General features: G+C 33.6%; 1 protein-coding gene and 1 long non-coding RNA gene across 2 annotated transcripts in view; one reads left to right on the top strand and one right to left on the bottom strand.

Moving 5' to 3' along the window:
- The window catches only part of LOC137645674 (uncharacterized), a 208137-nt gene extending 187567 nt beyond the window's left edge, over positions 1–20570 (top strand). Inside the window, exon 3 of the long non-coding RNA XR_011045333.1 lies at positions 20369–20570. This is a non-coding gene — a long non-coding RNA (uncharacterized lncRNA). The remainder of the gene's footprint in view (positions 1–20368) is intronic.
- Positions 6284–21041, bottom strand: part of LOC137645673 (uncharacterized) — a 288116-nt gene continuing 273358 nt past the window's right edge. Inside the window, exon 5 of the mRNA XM_068378515.1 lies at positions 6284–9922. Coding sequence (XP_068234616.1) covers positions 9234–9922 — 689 coding nt within the window. The 3' untranslated portion in view covers positions 6284–9233. The remainder of the gene's footprint in view (positions 9923–21041) is intronic.

Genomic DNA, 21041 nt, shown 5'->3' with positions numbered 1-21041 from the left:
TATATATATATATCTATATATATGTGTGTATATATACATATATATATATATATATATATATATATACATATATATATATATATATATACACATATACAGTATATTATATATATATATATATATATATATATATATACACATACTTGCATTTATATATATGCTACATATATATTTATATACATTGTATAAATAGACATTATATATGTATATATATATAATATATATATATATATTATATATATACACTTATATAAAACTATATATTATTTTGTATATATAGTATATATACAGTATATATAGGTATATATATGTATAATTAGGTAGTAGATCGGCCAGGGCACCAGCCACCCGTTGAGATACTACAGATAGAGAGTTATTGGGTCCTTTGACTAGCCAGACAGTACTACATCGGATCCCTCTCTCTGGTTACGGCTCATTTTTGTTTGCCTACCCATATATCGAATAGTTTGGCCTCTTCTTTTCTCATTCTCCTCTGTCCTCATGCATTTGACAACACTGAGATTAACAATTCTTCTTCGCTCAAGGGGTTATCTACTGTAATGTGATTATTCAGTGACTACCTTCCTCTTGGTAAGGGTAAAAGAGACTCTTTAGCTATGGTAAGCAGTTCTTCTAGGAGAAGGACCCTTCAAAATCAAACCATTGTTCTCTAGTCTTGGGTAGTGCCATAGCCTCTGTACCATGGTCTTCCACTGTCTTGGGTTAGAGTACTCTTGCTTGAAGGTACACGGGCACGCTATTTCTATGTTGTTACTCTTCCTCTTATTTTTATTAAGTTTTATATTTTATGTATGGTAGATCTAATTTGATGTTGTTAATATTCTTAGAATTTTTTTATTTTGATTATTATTACTTATCTTGTAGTTTATTTATTTAGTTATTTCCTTGTTTCCTCACTGGGAAATTTCCCCAAACAGGAGTTAGCTCCTCGGAAAAGCAACACAACAGACTGTGCAAAGTTCATACGTTAATTGCCGACTCGTGAATGACACCCCCACCCGCCTCACTCCCGGGCAGTAAACTTCTACAACATTAAACGCTTCACGCACCTGTAAAGAAGGCTCTTGATGAATATAACCCCCCCCCCCTTTACATACGCTGTTTCCAAGTATATAATTCACAATTATTCAAGAATCTTTTCGTGTGATTTAAAGGATTAGAATGTATAATGAACTGTTTTTCAAGATTTTTTTGAGTGTACTTTAAAGTGTACGACAATTTGCAGTGGAAGTAGGCAATGTCGAATTTTAGTTAGAATTCCGTAATTTTTAAACAAAAACTGATATGATCAGAATTATTATTATTCAAATCAATGTCGATTATGGAATATTATGTTTCTTTCACTTTTAATTTGTGTTGAAATCCTGTCTCAAAAACATCCATAGTTTTACATTAATAGCTACGCCAACACCACCTCTGCCACGTATACTGTAACTGTAACATTCACTTCTGTACAGAATGTTGTATTTACGATCTTTCATGGAAATTTAAATTCAAACTCTCCTCTTTTCAAAACATTCGAAGTGTTTTCAGTATATATATATATATATATATATATATATATATATATATATATATATATATATATATATACATATATATATATATATATATATATATATATATATATATATATATATATATATATATATATATACAGTATATATGTACATATACATGTATATATGTATATATATATATTATATATGTATTATATACATTCATTGTGTGTGTGTATATATATATATATATATATATATATGTATATATATATATATATATATATATATATATATATATATATATAAAATATGTACGGTTGCATGTGTATATACAGTATATTTATATGGTGTGTGTGTTATAATAATCTTGTTATTACTATAATTTTTCTTTATATCTATATACGGTAATATTTGATTTGCTGATATGTTATCCAACCTGCTTGCTTTCGTCAAAGAACTCAAATTTTAAAATATTTGCCTTCTTATCTTATAGGAGTTTTGCCACCATTTTCCAGTGCATCTCAAAATAATGCCCATTTATAGAACCACGTTACACCATTTACACAGTTTTACCTGTAAAAGGTAAAAAAATGTCCCACGATTGTTAATTCGTAAAGAATAGCTATTTATTTTAAACTCTGGAGGGGCAAGTAAAAATTGTTCTGAAGTTTATTTGAGTTGGTATGCGTTTCAGCTTGGCGATGGTGTGGTTTTTACTTGGCAATTTTTAGCTTGATAATAGTCCACCTCAAACGACGTGTCGCTTGCATACCGTAGAATGTCCAATTTGCAATAATTATCTACCTGCCTACCTTTCTTTAATTACTTTTATGTAAAATTCTCAAGTAAAGATAATTGTAGAAATACTGTATATATGTTTTTTTAAAGGCTTTAATTTATTTCTCCTTTCTCTTTATCAAAGTTTACTGGATAATAAACACCTGTAATATTTCAGAAAACTCCTCGCCAGTCGTATTTGTTATTTCTGTTTATCTGTAATTCGGTTGCTATTCATTGATGTAAGTTATTGGATTGGACTGACATGACTAAAGTCCCGCCAACTCTGGGTTTCTATGTTGTGTGGAAGACTGTACGAAGCATGACATGGAGGATAATGAACCTGTTGCAATTGCTGAAACATATCAAATGAAGTGCAATAGTTTTTTTTATTCAGATGCAAACGTGAACAGCAGAGTACAAACAGTTCTGTTCTACTTTTTGGTAAAATATCTTCATGTCATCTTTGAGTCTGATTTTATAATTAATATTTCTAAATATATAGAAAATTGATTTAGATATTTAGTTTTTTCCAATAGGAAAATTCTTTTTTTCAGAATCAAATATTCATGGCGTATGATTGCATTTGTTATCATGCCAAGTCATATGTCGGAAGCCCAAAAAATTTTGCATTTCATATTTTGATAATACATAAAAAAGTGTGTTTTTTGTGTTTGTGTTTTACAAATCAGTTTTATATAGTCATATAAGGATGCTTTTTGTTGTTCCTTAGGCGAGTAATTTTATTAAGAACCTGTAAATGGAGATTTGGAAAATGGGGTAAAATTTTACATCGGCACATGAGAACCGTTTCATTAATGACGTCAATTTAGTCGCTTGTGGATATAGTGCCATAGCCTCTATACCATGGTCTTCCACTGTCTTGGGTTAGAGTTCCCTTGCTTGAGGGTATACTCAGGAATACTATTCTATCTTAATTCTCTTCCTCTTGTTTTGTTAAAGTTTTTATAGTTTATATAGGAGATATTTATTTTAATGTTGCTCTTCTGAGAATATTTTTGTCTTTGTTTCCTTTCCTCACTGAGCTATTTTCCCTGTTGGAGCCCTTGGGCTTATAGCATCCTGCTTATCCAACTAGGGTTGTAGCCTAGTAAATAATAATAATAATAATAATAATAATAATAATAATAATAATTCGGTGTATTGGGTATTTGATATCACACATTTTGTCCACTTGGATTAGATTGGATTCTTTAATTTGGGCCTGGAGGCAAAGCACTGGTGCCTTAGAGGCCATTCAGTGTCCATGTGAAACTGGGGGAAAATTCAGCAGTCATAGTAATTGTTCACCTGGGTGCAATATGTGTATTGGGTGCATATTGTACTTGGAGACAACTGATACATCAAGTATAGTGGTGAAATTTCGTCTATAAGGATTTATCATTCGAATGTACAAAAACTAATCTTTGAAGCAAATGCATTCAATGTACAAAATGTATTAATACGCCAAATGTAACCAAATTACTAAATGCGCTCACGTGGTAAATTATAGTCAATGAACCAACTCTATCTGATGCACATAATGTACCAAATGTAACCCTGTTTAAATGTTATACCGTATGAACAATACCCCAAATGAGGTTAATGTACCCAATTACAATATGGACTCAATTGATATAATATACCAAAGTAAACCTGTACCCAATTGACAAAAAAGAGTAAAAAGTACGCAGGTTATCAAATGTACCCTGCAATGAATAAAATTCACCCATTGTACAACTTTTTTTTCATTAAACAAAATTCGCTTAGTATAGCAAATGCACCCATTGTACAAAATGTGTCCAATTGACAAAATATAACCCAATACGTTTAAGAAATGTCCTATAAGGACAAAATGTACGCATATTGCTATATTACGCACAATACAGGATACCAAACACAATTAAGTTTAAAATGTCAATTCACCAAATATCACCAATTTTGTAGAATATAGCTTGTAGACAAAATTTTCCCACTATACATCTTGCATTAATTGTCTCCAAGTACAATATGCACCCAATAGACAAATTGCACTCAGGTGAAGAATTACCATGATTGATGAATTTTCACCCCGTTGCACATGGACACTGAATGGCCTCCCAGGTTCCAGTGCTTTGCTTCCTGGTCCAAAATCATAAATACTAAATTTACCTCGTAAATGAAACGGTTCCCAATGTACGAAATTTTCCAAATGTTCTCCAGTTACAGGTTCTTATGAAATTTGCTCGCTTAAGGAACAACAAAATGCATCCTTATATGACTATAATACTGTTTTGTGAAATGCAAAGAAACTCACACACGTTATGCGTTATCAAATGTTGTTGCATTTCATGACTACGGTTAATTGATTAGATATTTGGTTTCCGACATATGGTTTAGCATGGTAACAAATACATTCATACACTATGAACATGTTTTTTTTTTTACATTTTTTTTTTTTCAATTTTACGAAACAATCAAGTATTTTATGATTGGACAAAAATAAAATATCTAAATAACCTGTCTTTTTAAAGATATTTTGGAAGATTGATTTTAATATTATACTCATTTTAACACTGTATACTGGCTGGTTTGTGAACTCGCGCAGTTTACTCTATGCATTATCAGACCCTATCTCCCATCTTCTGTTTACCTCCTTACCAACTTCCGTTTTTGCGTCTTCCTGTCCAGCCTTTTTCAATTTGACTTCATAGTATGATTATTGCTGGTCCTTACCCTCAGTTGCATCTCGGCGCTGAATGGTCGTCACCTGGTCCATGTGGCCGAAATTGAATGTATCCACCTCCATTAATACAGACCAACGTTATAATCAACATAATTTCAAAAACACCATTTCGTCTTAGTAAACTCTTACGGTTTTCTTAATTCTAATTAAAACAAATAGACCATATATATTTATGATAGCTGTTATCAATATGTAAAGAAATCAGCTTGATACAGTTTACGGGAGTTTACCCCTGTTCGTAATTTGATTTCCAGTGCGATCAAGAGCAAATCGTGACATTTATTGTTGTCGGTTACTTAAGTCAGAGTTGCATAAGGAGATTGCCTAATTATTTTCATCATAGACACTTGGAAATCTTTGTTTAGGCCTTTGTGTGGTTACCTCAAAAAGTTTTAATTGTAACTTTTGTGGCTTCTTGCGAGTTCTGGGCTCGCAACATACATGCTCAATGTATGTGTACATTGTCTATGTCTAATTACGGTAAGGACCATCACATTTCTCTATATTGTTTTCAGCAATCAGTTCTTCTGTATTAATAGCAGTTTTTAAAGCCTTCAAGTAATATGTTATCATTGACATTTTTTCATCATGTTGGTAAACAACAATGGAGGTAGGGAAGCGTCGATAATCTTATGCGCTGTAAGAAATTTCATATAAAAAGTCTGACCCTGGTTTTCCTCGTCTTGATTTTCTTTTAAAATGCTGTCAATATTTCACCATTATCAGAAATCCCATGTGATATTGATTGTTTTAGTCGAAAATTAGATTACTATTCTATATAATTTTTTTTTTTACTATTGTTATTTGAAATTAGGTTGGAAATTGTCACATTTTAAACTAAGTTTGGTATTCCTTTAATTCTGACTGCATTTTAGAGAATATGATAAATGCAATTGGCCTTTACATTTCACTATTCCTTTAAAACTACAATATTTTATTAAGCTTAATAACAATTTCGTATTTTATTTAGATGTTATCATAGATAGACCATATAATCTTTTAATATTATTACAATGACAATATTGTTGCATAACTTTATATCAATGATGATATTTTGTTGTATGGATTAATTTGTTTGGCATATTTTATACTGCAACAAAATAGGGTCTCATTTATGTTTAACAGTATTGGATTAGGCCAACATTTTAAACAAATATGCAATAGCCAATGCATTTGATAAAGAGAAGCAGGTTTATGCAAAGGAAATGATTTGTGTTTTAAAGACCATTTTATTAAATAAAAGTACACGCATCGCATCAATAACTATAATAAAATTCTTTACAATACTTAATGGCAGGATACTTTCCTATATATAATAATAACCACTATAATGTACTTTTATTATCAGAAAAAAAGATGATAAACAAACAAACATGTATCTATAATCATGATCACTAGACACCCAGATATTTTTTTATGAAAAAAGCTTAACGTTAGGACAAGACTTTTAGTGAAAAAATGAGAGGGGGACAGGTGAATTGGCTGTGGTACAGTGGGACACATAATCAAGGACTCTGAAAAGATGCAGAGTTGCAGGAATTAGAAGGGACAGTTTTGACGACACGCCCTTCGTTACCGCTCTATGGAATTTTTTATGCAAGGGCCTCTTCATTTGCTTCTCTGCTCTAATAACCGTCACTCCCCAGAGTTTTCCTGCTTTTTTTTTTTCATATTGCCCATTTGTATAACTTTTATCGAATTGACTTTTCCTCAGTTATTATCTTGAATTTCTTTATTTTCTTTACGTATTACTAATTTGTCAGTCTTTTATTAATTATGGACAATTTATTTTGTCATATATATGATTCTGTTCATAGCAAAATTATCCAATAAAAATTTATCTTTGAAAATTCATTCCAGTTCTAAAGAGATAAGTCCATTGAAAAAAAAAATTCATCTATTGTTAAAAATGTTATGATGGAATAAATGATTTTATTTCACGCCATATCAGATATTTCCTGGACAAATTATCAAGTCTTTAAGCCACTTAATTCCTATTTATTAATTCATATGTATTCTTCATTCTCTTTTTGAATATCTCAAAGCCAGAATAAATTAATTTTCTTTTGGTATTAAAATCAGCTTCGGTGTTATTAGTGATTTTGATTTGGGATAATGTACCCTTAGCATTATTAATGATTGTTTGATATCTAATTTGCATATTTAGTTATCTTATCAAAGAGATAGTACTCCACGTTTATTCTCACATGATATTTGCCTTAGGGAAACATCTGTTAACTCTAACTAGGCGATTTTTTAAGATAAACTGGAAATGGTTTGATTAAATTTCATTTTCAGAAAATTTATAATTACCTGATATCCTGAATTCCAATCACTCTAGAAATTAAGGACCAAGTTGATTTTCTTTTTCTGGAGGTAGTCCATTTTGTATGATTTATTTTTTTTTATCTTTTCATTGATAACGCCTTTTTTTAGTTTCCTTGCGTCATATTAATTTTTCGTTAGAAAATTCGTTGATCTGATAATTTTGAAGAACGTGATTATTTAAATTTTTTATTCTGATTCCTTTGGAAAATTAGGACTCTTATCTTGTTTTAATATTTCGTGCAATGGAACATCGTCGTCTGCATCTTTCCAGTTAGGATGGTTGTGACGGTTGTGGTGTAACTTTATTCCGGGACAGACTAGACTGACTGGTAACCCTTATTCGGTGGGGAATCACAAGGAAATTCGATTTACACTAATTGTAATCACAGGTATAATAACAAGAATAAACGGTCATGATTCGATACTAAAGTCCTTTGGGATTAGTGTGAAGTATATGGTCAGTTGATGATTAAGTACGGCTAATGTAAAACTCCATAACAAATGAAAAGTGTTTAGGAAAGTGATTGTACACCTTTGTTGGGGGGGGGGGGAGAATACAGAGAAAGTATATTTTGTGCTTTGTTTTTAAAAGCCTGTCTCAGAATCTAGCTCACGAACGACTCTAAAATATAGGAACATTCAGAGTTGAATGTGTGGGGAAAACACTTACAAATGAATATAACACACTATACGAATAAGTTTTTTTTTAAATCTTAACACCATTCACTTCCTGCTAATCTTTATTTTTCTCTCTCCCTTTCTTCTTCGTCTTCTTCTTCTTCTTCTTCTTAGGTTTTGAAGATTTGAATTGCATGATGCCATTCAGACATCAAATTGCAATGGGGCGTGCCGATACCCAATTGCAAGGGGCATACTGACACTGAATTGCATATGGGAATGCCGACACCAAATTGCAAGTGGGCATAACGTTACCCATTGCAAGTGGGCATAACGACACCGAATTTCAAGTGGGCATAACAACACCCAATTGCAAGTGGCCAATCCGACACCTAAAGTAATTGCAAAGGGCCATACCGACACCCCCTTCATCCTAGCAGTTTCAGTGTTTCAAATAACTGCCGAACGCTTGAGAGGAGGAAGAAGAAGAGCAAAAGCATGAATCCCGGGTCGCTTTAGCAGCAGGTGCTCCTCTTATAGTACTCGTTGTAGAGAAACCTAAATTGGACACGTGACAATGACAGGTAACCAGCGGTATAGTTATAGTAGTGTAGAGAAGCACCACTTGAAAATTTGGTCTATTTCTTTGGCCTTCTAGCAAAGGTGGGACTGAAAGTTTTATACATTTTTTTTTTTACATTTTTTCTTTTTATGCTTAGGAATAAAATTCACTTTCACACTCAGACTATATAATGTATATAACTTTTTTTTTATGCAGAACATAGCTATCAGTGGCTGGCACTGTCCTTTATATTTTTAAATGAAGATATGCGTCGATATTTTATCGAGTTTGTTCGTCGGTGAAACTCACTGAATCAGTGACAAGTCACTGAAATTCTCATCATTTGTTCTACCTTACGAGATTCTCTTCCTTTGTGACTGAACGACTAGATTCTTATCGCAAGTGAAATGCATTTATCTTGCCACCCGTTTCTTATTTTTTTTTTCAATTAAGCATAAGTTCTTTTTCCAAACAACAAAGTTGAGTGCATTCTTTTTAATTAGGAAGTCAATTAGGTACAGTATCGATGAGAAGGTTTCTTTTCTAATCACCTTTCAAAGAAAACATAGTTTGTAATTAAAGAGATCACACCTCACATTTCTCTTATTGATTAATAAACACTAGAAATTAAACGCCATTTTGTCACTTCTTGGAATTACAGACTCTTTTAGTCCCCTTGTTAAAGCACCTTGAAGCACCCTTAAGTGACGGGTCTCAATTCTTGAGGTCTCAGATCGAGCACTTGCGACCTAAAATCAACTATGGAGTTTATCCTCACATCACTGCCATTTCCAGACGACCCGGATTCGCCCATCTTGGGCCTCATGTCTGTAGATGCCTGAGACCTAAGGCTGTTCATAGACGCCCTGATATCGCTCAGCTGAGGCCGGATGTCATTGTTTTGACTTCTGATATCAGTGGTGGGGATGCTGATCTGACTTCTTACGTCTGCCACGTGGCAGTGGAGGCTCCCGATGACGTTGTTTCTCAAACTGACCGCCGGATTTGGCATGTCAGATACTTGAGACCTCGCTTCAGACATTTGCGTCCTTATGTCCGCTCTCATGTCAGACATTGGCTGCCTCAGGTCTGTCATCTGAGACCTGATGTCTGTGACCTGAGAGCGCATCTCGGAAACTGGTGATTGTAAGTCGGTGACTTGAGACCCGAGTTCGGTCACTTGCGAACGCAAGTTGTTGACTTGCTGTGTGCGTAGGTCCGTGTGCTGCGTCTCCTTGTGCCTCCGGAGGTCAACCTTTCTCTGGAAAGACCTGCCGCAGAGGTCGCACGAGAAGGGCTTGAAGCCCGTATGTTTCCTGCTGTGGGTAATGAGGTTGGAGGACTGGCTGAAGGCCTTCCCGCACACGGTGCATTTGTGGGGCTTCTCGCCTGAAAAAAGACAGAAAAAAATTGGTTAGATATCCATGCTTGTAGTGAGAAATAAAAATGTGAATTATCATCAGATGTTTTGTTAAATTTATACAGATTAAGCTAATGATTATATATATGAATCATAGAAGAGAAAATATTTTTTACTCTCTCTCTCTCTCTCTCTCTCTCTCTCTCTCTCTCTCTCTCTCTCTCTCTCTCTCTCTCTCTCTCTCTCTCCGTTCACATTGTTTGTGCGTGGTAGAGAGCAAGAGCGAGAGACCTTTCCTGATGGTCCTGAGCTCACCACTCGAGATAATGAGGCGGCCGCATTTAACTGTGTTAATTCACTCAGCGGCATTAAAATGATTAGTTTGCCGTGAATACTCTTAAGGATGGAGCCTTTACTTAATAAGACAAGGCGCTCTCACTCACCCACTCGCCCCGGAACATGTTCACTGAATTCAGGGAACGAGTGAGAGAGAGAGAGAGAGAGAGAGAGAGAGAGAGAGAGAGAGAGAGAGAGAGAGAGAGAGAGAGAGAATCTCTCATGAGGGAGATGAAAGTTTTTACTTCATGAGAGAGAGAGAAAAAAGTTTGTTCTTTATAAAAGAGATTAGTTTTATTTCATTAGAAAGAGAAACTATATAGATGCATTGTTGTCTTTTCATTAATTTCATAAGTCTTTTGTATATCGCCATAGATTTTCTTACTACAATTTAAGACGTGACTTATTAGTGTAGGATTTATTGAATTAATAATACTGATCCAGAGTACATTACTACTTAGAACGAATAGGGCTTTTACACAAGTAAAATCATGCAATGTAAATCAGATTATAAATGCGAGCTCTGTGATTTGGACGCAAAAAGAGTATTTGAACTGCAACTTTCATAATAAATGTATACTCACTAATATCGTCTGTTCGTTCACCCATATGAAAGATGCCTTCGTGTGATGGCCGTAATTTTTGTAATACATTTCATGACTGACGCAATCTATTAGTGTACAAGGTTCTGTTTATGATATAACCTTTTTATTAGGGTCGTAGTGGTCGATGTAGTAACGTCCCTGACTGGTGAACGCCAGACAGTGGTTTGAGTCCCGCTCAAACTCGTTATTTTATTTGGTCGCTGCAATCTCGCCATTCTTGTGAGCTAAGGATGGGGTTTTGGGGAAGCCTATGGATCTATTTGCTGAGTCATCAGAAGCTATTACCTGGCCCTCCTGGGTCCTAGCTTGGGTGGAAAGGGTGCTTGGGCTCTGATCATATGTATATATGGTCATTAAGGCATTGTTCTGCTTGATAGGGCAATGTCACTGTTCCTTTCTTCTGCCATTCATGAGTGACCTTTAAACATGTCATTGTTAAACAACCGAGTTGACAACTTGGATGAAATTCGTCATGCATGCCTCGTGGAATGACTTCATGTAACTTCTTATCCTTTGGTCCGGTGTCAGGAATGTCCGATGACTTTTACTACCAAAAGTCATTTGTAGATTTTGCAATATTGCACTCTGCAGCCACCACTGTTAAAAATTTGCCGTAAAAAACTGTACAAATTCATGGATTGAATGTTGCCAGGCATCTACCATTTCGGATATATTGATGTAAAGGAGTGATATTACGGTCAACAACCCGTAGAAGTTCATAACAAAGTAAGGTAAAATTACGGTCGCCTTTATTTTACTGAAATATGGCTGAAAACAGTATATTTTTACGGAGACTTTTCGATTAAAATTACGGGTTTTTTTTTAACGGTGAATCACTCAGAAAAAAATGGATTTCATCATCCTTAATGTCTCTCTTGCCAAGCTATTAATAAGAAAACTTTAAAAAGAAAAAAAGTTATTTTGAATCTCGTGCAACAAATAACTTGTAATTCGTTTTTGTATATATGTATTCTTGCCTTAATCAAGTCATTAGGTTACCCGTCCCGCTCGCCTCTGGATATATAGAAATAAAAAAAGTGAATAGATCACCCAGGACGTCGCTTTATCGTTATTGCTACACTCTCTTACTTGACGTCACTAAGATTTATTTTTTATATGAATAGAGGTACCCTAGATTGTAGAGTAATTAATACCTCTACATCACGCATACAAACCCCTTCTTTTTTTCTTTTTTTTTCTTTTTTTTCCTCCACAACACCTCCCATTAAAATCCTACACACAGCCCTTGCCTAGAAATCCTCTCTGAAATCCTCCCACAAATCCGGGATAAAGACGCCATCATAGGGGAAAAGGGAAGGATGAAGGATGGAAGAAAAAACGAGAGAAGGTTAATAGTGGCGGAGGGGTTGGGAGAGAGAGAGAGAGAGAGAGAGAGAGAGAGAGAGAGAGAGAGAGAGAGAGAGAGGAGAGAGAGAGAGAGAGAGGTCGGGAAATCCAAAAGAGAAAAGACCGATGATGGGTGGTTATAGTAGTAAGGGGGCGAACAGAGAATCGAAAAAAAGACTGATTGAAAGATGAATGTGGGAGGTAAGGACAAAGAAAAAGGAAGGAATAGGAAAGGGAGAGAGGGTGACGACGAGGAAAGAGAAAGGGAGTTTGTGCGAATAAAAGGGGAAATGAAATGGGAAAAATGAGAATGAGAAAGGGGAAACGAGGTGACGAATATTGGAAAAAGAAGTGTAGAAAAATGGACACGAAAATTAAGAAACGGAATGAACAGGATAGAGAGAGAGAGAGAGAGAGAGAGAGAGAGAGAGAGAGAGAGAGAGAGAGAAGAGAGAGAGGAGAGAGAGCAGAGAGAGAGACTATGAAAATCTGGAGAGAGAGAGAGAAAGCTTTAATCTTATGAGAGAAACTGTATGCGAAAGAGAAGAAAGGATAGACCGCTTCTCCCTGTCCCCCCTCCTCCTCCCTACTCCCTGCAAAAGAAAAAGGAAAAAAGGAGAGGGGGAAAAAATCCAAAACTAAGCCCCAACTAGATGTAAAAGTAATTTGCTAATTAGTTCCCGAATTTTGACATGGCTCGACTAACTTTTGGAACAGCCCGAGAAAAAGTCCAGAGGTCTGGAATTAGTAGATGAGGCCAGGGGGGGAGGGAGGGGAGAGGAAGGGGGTATTAGGGGGGTATAAGAGGCAGTAGGAAAGACTAACCCCTTCCCTGGATCCGGAGAGAGAGAGAGAGAGAGAGAGAGAGAGAGAGAGAGAGAGAGAGAGAGAGAGAGAGAGAGAGAGAGAGAGAGAATTAGGCAAGGCCAGAGTTTGCAGATCATTATCTCTTGAGGCAGACTTTAACAGTACGTCATTTATATGGGCGCTGTTTGGAGTTTTTCTTTTGTATTTCGCAGGCTATTTGTAATTTAGTGTAGTGGTTTTACATGTTTTCTGTAATAAGTAATTATAATTATTAGTATAAATAAACCTTGTTGTTAATCACATCTTAACTTGAACAGTAGTTACGAGAAATGTGAATCTACGTTGCCATCATTTTTGCATAAGCCATGAACTATTTTATTTCATCAATATCTTTTGCAATCTTCAGGTAGTCTTTTGAAGACAGAACAGTGCGCATAAATACCATGAAAAACTTTGGATAGATATCGCGTGCTTTGTGAATGTTAATATTTTTCTTACTTCAAGGGAAAAATATTTTGAACTTAATGCAGAAGTACGCTAAGTATATGCGTTTATTCTTGTAGGTATTTCAAATACACACTTGTTTGTATGAAAAAATTGGTATACGGTATTTGTGTATGAGTATGTGTTGGATGTATATGATTTTATTCGTGTAGGTATTTACAAATTCATGCTTGTCTGTATGAACAAATTGGCATACAGTATATAGAGTATGTATTGATATATGTGGGATGTATATGCGTTTATTCGTGTAAGCAATTACAAATACACACTTGTTTGTATTAATAAATCGATATACGGTAAATGTGAGCGGGTATGTGTTAGATGTATATGTTTATTATGAAAGTTCGTATATCCTTAACTTTATAAGTCAAGCCTTGCGCTCATTTTGTCGTCTAGCATTTTCTAAACTGTAAATAGACTATGCAGAATGAATGTGTTGTAATGCCTGTCAATGCAGACATTACTTAGTCTTTGCAGTGTTTCTTCGGTCTCTAGCTGCATTTGCTTTATATCCTTCCATTTTACCTCCGTTCCTGCTTCCTGTCTTCCTTGTCTATTCTCTTCTAAGTTTTTATTTCGTACTGTGTTTTTCCCTGTTGCAATTGGTCATTGAATCGCTTCCAGACCTCAGCACGGGACTATAAAACCAAAATTCATAAATACTTTAAGATTGTCTGTAAGTGCATCTTTTGAGTCGTCTGTTATTAAATATTTTTTAAGGTGTATTTCAAGTTTTTCTTGTTTTCAGACGTCCTTTAGATTTTTTTCGGATTTTTTTTAAACTAATTTATATTTTCGTTCTTTGCATTTCTGTTTTTATCGTTGCAGGAGAGTCGAAAAAAGTAACTTAGTTATCACTTATATTTATTAGATAATTGTTTTCGTATCCTTCCAGAATAAATTTATCAAATGTGATTACGACATAATTATGGTTGTATCTTTGTTTCAGTCCGTGCCTGAGTGAAGAGATCATGTTCTCCAGATTTCCATTTGATTCCAGTCGTCTTTCCTCTTTAGTTTCTCCACTTGTTCTTTTATTTGGCATCTCTTTAGACCCTTTACCTCTCTTCCTTTGCTTAGTCTGTGCCAATCTTTCTCCCATCTTTTCTTCCATCATTTCCTCCTTGAAAAACTTCGCCAGCTGCACCTGACCCCCTCTCTTTCTCCTCTATGCTATCATCATCATCATCATCATCATCATCATCCTCACTATCCTCATCGTCATCATCAGAACTCGCATCATCATCACCATTAAGGTCCCCAGGCGCCCAGGAGTTAGCTGGCAAGTGCCGTCAAAGTTGAGGCTCTAGACCTCGCACAAGAAATTTAATGCCCTCCGGTAAAAGTCCACGGGAAGGTTTTAAGCAAATGAAGACGGCAGGACGAAGGGGATTAGGGGGACGGGGGAGCTTCGCCCCTTCCCTCCCTCTCGATTGCCCCCACCCCCCCTTATCCCTCTTTCGCACTTCCACGGCAGAAGTTAATTAATGGTAGATTTTTACCTTGGCGTGTTGAGAACTCTTTGGAGATTTTCAACCAGGGATGTTAGCTGATTTGTTCATCATTGTGAGGGCAAATCTCCCGCGGTCTGAGAAATAACGCGTTGAAAGGTCAATTACTGTATATATATATATATATATATATATATATATATATATATATATATATATATATATATATATATATATATTTGCTTTTCCAGATTTTGATTTTATATATAATTTCCACTTTTTTCGTTTTCATGGTTATTATTATTATTATTATTATTATTATTATTATTATTATTATTATTATTATTATTAACTAATCAAAAATTCGTAATTCAGTAGAGCACCAATTGTGTTTCAATTGAAATTTCTTAGAGTTCTTGTCTGCATTTAGCTTGGATAACATTGGTGAACGACTTCACTCATTGAACTAATATTGTTTGGTATCTAAGAGTATACAGTCTGTTAATGGATCCTTTTAACATCTCCCATTTCTATTATTTATTTAAACTTTTCCAAATTGTTTGAGTTATATGTTCCTACATTTGTGGCTGTTGATTTACCTTGATTTACCTCTCGAATCCTGAGCTTACCTTGGACTTAGTTGGCTACTATTGCCTTCCAGAGTGTTGTGCCAGAGTTATTTTAGCTGAATGTAAACTCAATCGCACTTTACTTCTTGTAGTTAATCGGCTTTTACTCACTTGTTCATTATGATCTTGTATTGAATTTATATATATATATATATATATATATATATATATATATATATATATATATATATATATATATATATATATATATATATATGCATACTAGCATTCTGACCATTTCCTAAAGGCGATCAAAAGTAATTGTGAGTAATTTGAACTTATTTGAGTTTTTGTTTTTGTTGTGCAATTATTGATTCATATGATTTTTTTTATATATAAAACTTAGGAATTTTATGAAATTAAAGACCTTTCAAGGGGTCTGAAAAGTTAGAGTAAGTATTGTTAATTAATATTACTCTTGTTTTGATGATAGGGCGTAAGGGTTGCTCCTAATCTTACCCAAATGGTTACATGAATCATGTTTGAAGGAATTTCAAAATCATGTTTATCAAACTTGCAGCAAATATTTTTTAAGTTGAACAGGATAACATAAGTCTCTTTATAGTTTATTTATGGAATATCTATCTTAATATTGTTACTGTTCTTCTCGTATTTTTTTCTTTGTTCATTACTTCTCTTGTAGTTTATTTATTTTTTTTCCTCACTGATTTATTTTTTCCTGTTGGAGTCGTGGGTCTAATAGCATCCGTCTTTTCCGACAAGGGTTGTAGCTTAGCAAATAATAATAATAATAATAATAATAATAATAATCATGATGATGATGATGATGATAAAAGATGGTGGATAGATTCATAGCCAGTCCTGCAAGCGTACACCAATTACTGTACACCTCCTAATTCGGTTTATAAGATTTTTCTCTACTCAGATCTGATTCAAGTTAAAATGATTTGGATGTAAGAGTTGACGTTGTTATGACAAGATGTAACAAAAGCTGTGAGAAATTGAACATTTTGTCTTCGAAGAAAACTTCTGATGTTAGCCATTTTAAAATGCCATGCGTGCGTTAGTTCTTGCTTTTTACAGCCTTATCGAAGAGTACAAAATCGTAAGGATAGTTTCTCTCTCTCTCTCTCTCTCTCTCTCTCTCTCTCTCTCTCTCTCTCTCTCTCTCTCTCTCTCCCACTGCCACCAAAGTTGTTAAATTATAATTGGAAAAGTTCTGGCAATTTTGGGAGATGTTCGCTCCAGTTGATTTTACTGTGAGATTGCTAGGTGGAGAATAGCTTGACGATTATTTCCTTTTTTTGTTTGTTGTTGATGACTTATTTTGACAAGTATGAGGTATGCAGCGTTGGTTGGCGTGTCTTTATTTTGATGTTTTGCTCCGTTGCTCAAGTGGCTCCGGTATTATACTGTAGATTCTTTGTCGTAGTTTATTTTTTTACCTATTTTTATTTTAGAGAGGATTTTTTTTTTTTTCGTTTTTGTTTTATTATTGCAATGATCCTTTTTTGTTATTTACTATAGTTTAATTCTTGATTTTTAAGTAATTATTTGTTTATAAATGAATATGCTGTGTTTGATTTATGAAAACCAGATTGTCAAGTATATGTAAGAATTTCAAACCCTTTAAAAATATTCTAGTTTACTCTTTATTTTACTAGTAAGCAGCAATTTTACTCCAATATCATTGACATAAATTATATATATATATATATATATATATATATATATATATATATATATATATATATATATATATATATATATATATATATATATATATAAAACTTGTTTTAGGGATATATTTGCAAGTTGTCGAGCAATTCTAGATTTTTTTTTTTATTATTAATTGAAATTAGATATCAGTACAGTACTTTTAAGTTATCCTTAATTGATATAGTGTCCATATTTTATATAATATTTGCTTTTTTCTTTGGTAGGATTTGGAAATATTTTTATAGTTTGTTAGTGTTCCATGTATAATTATATGCACCAAATCCTAAAGCTAGTATAGTCCCGGATAAAGTTAGTTGTCAATGAACTATGGGATATTCTTTAGGTGACATCAACTATGTTAATTTAGGTGACGTTCATATCTCATTCAAACAAGATGAACGGTGAAACAGGAAGTTTCGAATAAATTGCAATCTCAATAGTGTAAAAGACTAGGACATGACTTAGAGGTTACCCTTTCCACACGTTTTTATTATTATTATTATTATTAATATTTTTGTTATTAGTATCATTATTACTGTTTTTATTATTTTTATTATTATTATTATTATTATTATTATTATTATTATTATTATTATTATTATTATTAGTTAAGCTACAATCCTAGTTGGAAAAGCAGGATGCTATAAACCCAAGGGCTCCAACAGGAAAAAATAGCCCAGTGAGGAAAGGAAACAAGGAAATAAAGGAATAAATATTTGATATATAAACATGAAACCGAACTGAAATATTATGATTAATAAAGCTACAAGAGTCCATGTCTCTTCAGTCATCGGTAATGATTACTTAAGTAGCACATGTAAAATAAGACGTTAGAGTTCAAGAGGTTTTGAGGCAAGAAACACGTTTTTTGTTAATAAGGTGATTTCAAATAGAAGCTTTCTCTAGAGCAAGACAAATCCGAAATAATTAGAGAAAGTAACTTTCGGGGAAATAGGTAACACTTGTAATTAACGTCATCGATAACACTTGTAATTAACGTCATCTGACAAAGCGTAGCTTTTATATATCATTGGGATATATTTTCTATTTATTTCTGAAGTTTGTGAACCTAAAAGAGTCTCTTTGCTGTGTGCATTAGTTCTATGTCGTCATTAATATATAAATATTAAAGGGATTTTTTATTTAAACATAGGGATATTTACATGTTGTTAAGAAACTAAAGTTGAGGGATAAGAATAATGTTGAAAGAATGTAGAGTCTGAAAGTTACAGAAAACCTTGTTTTTTGGGGGGAGAGCCATATTTTTATAAATTCACACACGAGAGAGAGAGAGAGAGAGAGAGAGAGAGAGAGAGAGAGAGAGAGAGAGAGAGAGAGAGAGAGAGAGAGAGAGAGAGAGAGAAAAAAAAATATTTGATTTGTATACTTCTAGGAATGGACTCTGTGTAACATCTTCATATTCATATAATTTTTATATCTTGAAAATTTGAGGCTTCCCTAAAACCTAACAATTAACATTTTCATATCTTGGCTTTCCGTGTTTCTCTTTCTTGTTAAAAAAGATTATTTTGTCTGAGAAAGACGACAATATGTCCCGGAACAAATTTCTCAGGCGTGTTTAAAGCTGTTGTTTGATTCTCGGGAATGTCGTGATAGAGAACACTTTTGAATGAAACTCATCATCGAGTTCCCTTTATAAAAGGTTAATGTTACTCCTCTTGTGTTGATGCCCGAACGATGTGGCAGTATGGGAAAAGGAAAGGAGTCGATTACTGTTATAATAACAAAAGTTGCAACATTATTATTATTATTATTATTATTATTATTATTATTATTATTATTGTTATTATTATTATTTCAATTATTATTATTATTGTAATTATTGTTATCATTATTATTATCATTATTATTATTATTATTATTATTATTATTATTATTATTATTGTTATTATTAGCTAAGCTACATCCCTAGTGGGGAAAGCAGGATTGTATAAGCACAAAGGCCCAAATAGGAAAAAATAGCCTTGTAAGGAAGGGAAATTAGGAAACATAGAATAGTGTGGCTGAGTGTACCCTCATGCAAGACAACACTAACCCAAGACTGTGGAAGATCATGGTACAGAGGCTATGGCACTACCTAAAACTAGGGAACAAAGGTTTGATTTTGGAGTGTCCCTCTCCTAAAAAAACTGTTTATCAAAGCTAAAGATTATGGAATTGTATGGAACTTTCCAAGAAGGTCATTCTCAACATGCAACGAAAATAACTGCCATTGTATTACGGTTAATGTGTTAGGAGGGCTGTTGAATTAGAAAATTAGGTTTCTAACACCAGTTAGATGACCTGATACCCACACACATACACACACACACACACACACACACACACACACACACACATATATATATATATATATATATATATATATATATATATATATATGACCTAATATATATGTGTATATATATATATGTGTGTATATATATATATATATATATATATATATATATATATATATATATATATATATATGTGTGTGTGTGTGTGTATGCATGTGTGCGTGTTTTTTTAGGAATATTCCGGTGGGGGTCGTCTACTATGATCCGAAAATTATTTTGTACATAAATGATAGGATTGACGAATAGCACAAACAATAAGAAGGCTTTGTGTTAGCGACCTTGATTCCAGTTAGGTAAAGTTCATTTTCACTTGCAAGGGTCATCAGATTTCTTTTTACGTGTTTTTCATATTCATATAAGTTAAAGTGGCTCTTACGAAGATGGTGCTGCTTCCAGTCTGTAGTGTTGTGCAATAACATTGCATCGTCTCATCATTGGTTTCTGGTGACCATCATTTATGCAAAGGGTCTGGTCTCCTCGAAGGGGGTTTGGGTGATATATTAGACTGGACGAATTCCTTTGTGAATTTCCTTTTAATTTATGTTTTCCATAAACATTAATAAGTTTCTTTTGTGATTATGATTACTTATTGTTTTGACTTATCAGGAGTTTTGATATTTTTTTTTTAGTTTGGTTTGATCTCGCAAAGAAATTTAAGTATGCTCTACAACTGAACTAAAGCCTGTATCTAAACTGTATTTTTATTTAAGTTGATTACTTGATTCTCTTTTTTCATACACTGACCTTTAATTTCAGAGATGGGAGTGAGTAAACGACTGAAAAAGTAGGTAGATTTTTCTTTATTTTCTTGTAGTTTCTCCCGCCACGGAGAGGTGGTGTTAGGTCGGATATTTTAGTTTGATTTAACAATATGCTTTAATGGGCTCATTTTTGCAAACTCGTCATTTTGTCGCTACGGTAACTGTTAATCTGAATGTCTTATTTTTTTTATAGGTAATTATTTACATTATTTTTTTATTAACACAGAACATGTGAGGATATACTGTATATAATTTTGTGTGTGTATATATATGTGATGTGTATCAAATTCTGATTTTATAATGATTAATCTTCATAAATATATTCAGTTCAGATGGAGTATATTCAGATAGACAGATAAATTTGAAAACACACCATTTTTTTATATTATAGACAAAAAATAATAACCACAACTAGCTTGAACTCTCTCTCTCTCTCTCTCTCTCTCTCTCTCTCTCTCTCTCTCTCTCTCTCTCTCTCTCTCTCTCTCTCTCTCTCTCTCTCTCTCAGAACTCACACCAACCTCTCATTTTTGTATACGACCAACAGCTGCAAAGTTCGCAAATGCATGCAATATTTTATAGAAGTGCAGCAGCCAGGAAAAAGAATATTCTATTTTTTCCCTCTTTCTGCGTGTAGGGAAATGCTTGAAATAAAGACTAAAGTTTAT

This window comes from Palaemon carinicauda, chromosome 8 (assembly GCF_036898095.1).
Source record: "Palaemon carinicauda isolate YSFRI2023 chromosome 8, ASM3689809v2, whole genome shotgun sequence".
Classification (NCBI taxonomy): Eukaryota; Metazoa; Arthropoda; class Malacostraca; order Decapoda; family Palaemonidae; genus Palaemon; species Palaemon carinicauda.
The sequence above is the reverse complement of the archived record's forward strand: the minus strand, read 5'-3'. Positions and strand labels throughout refer to the sequence as shown.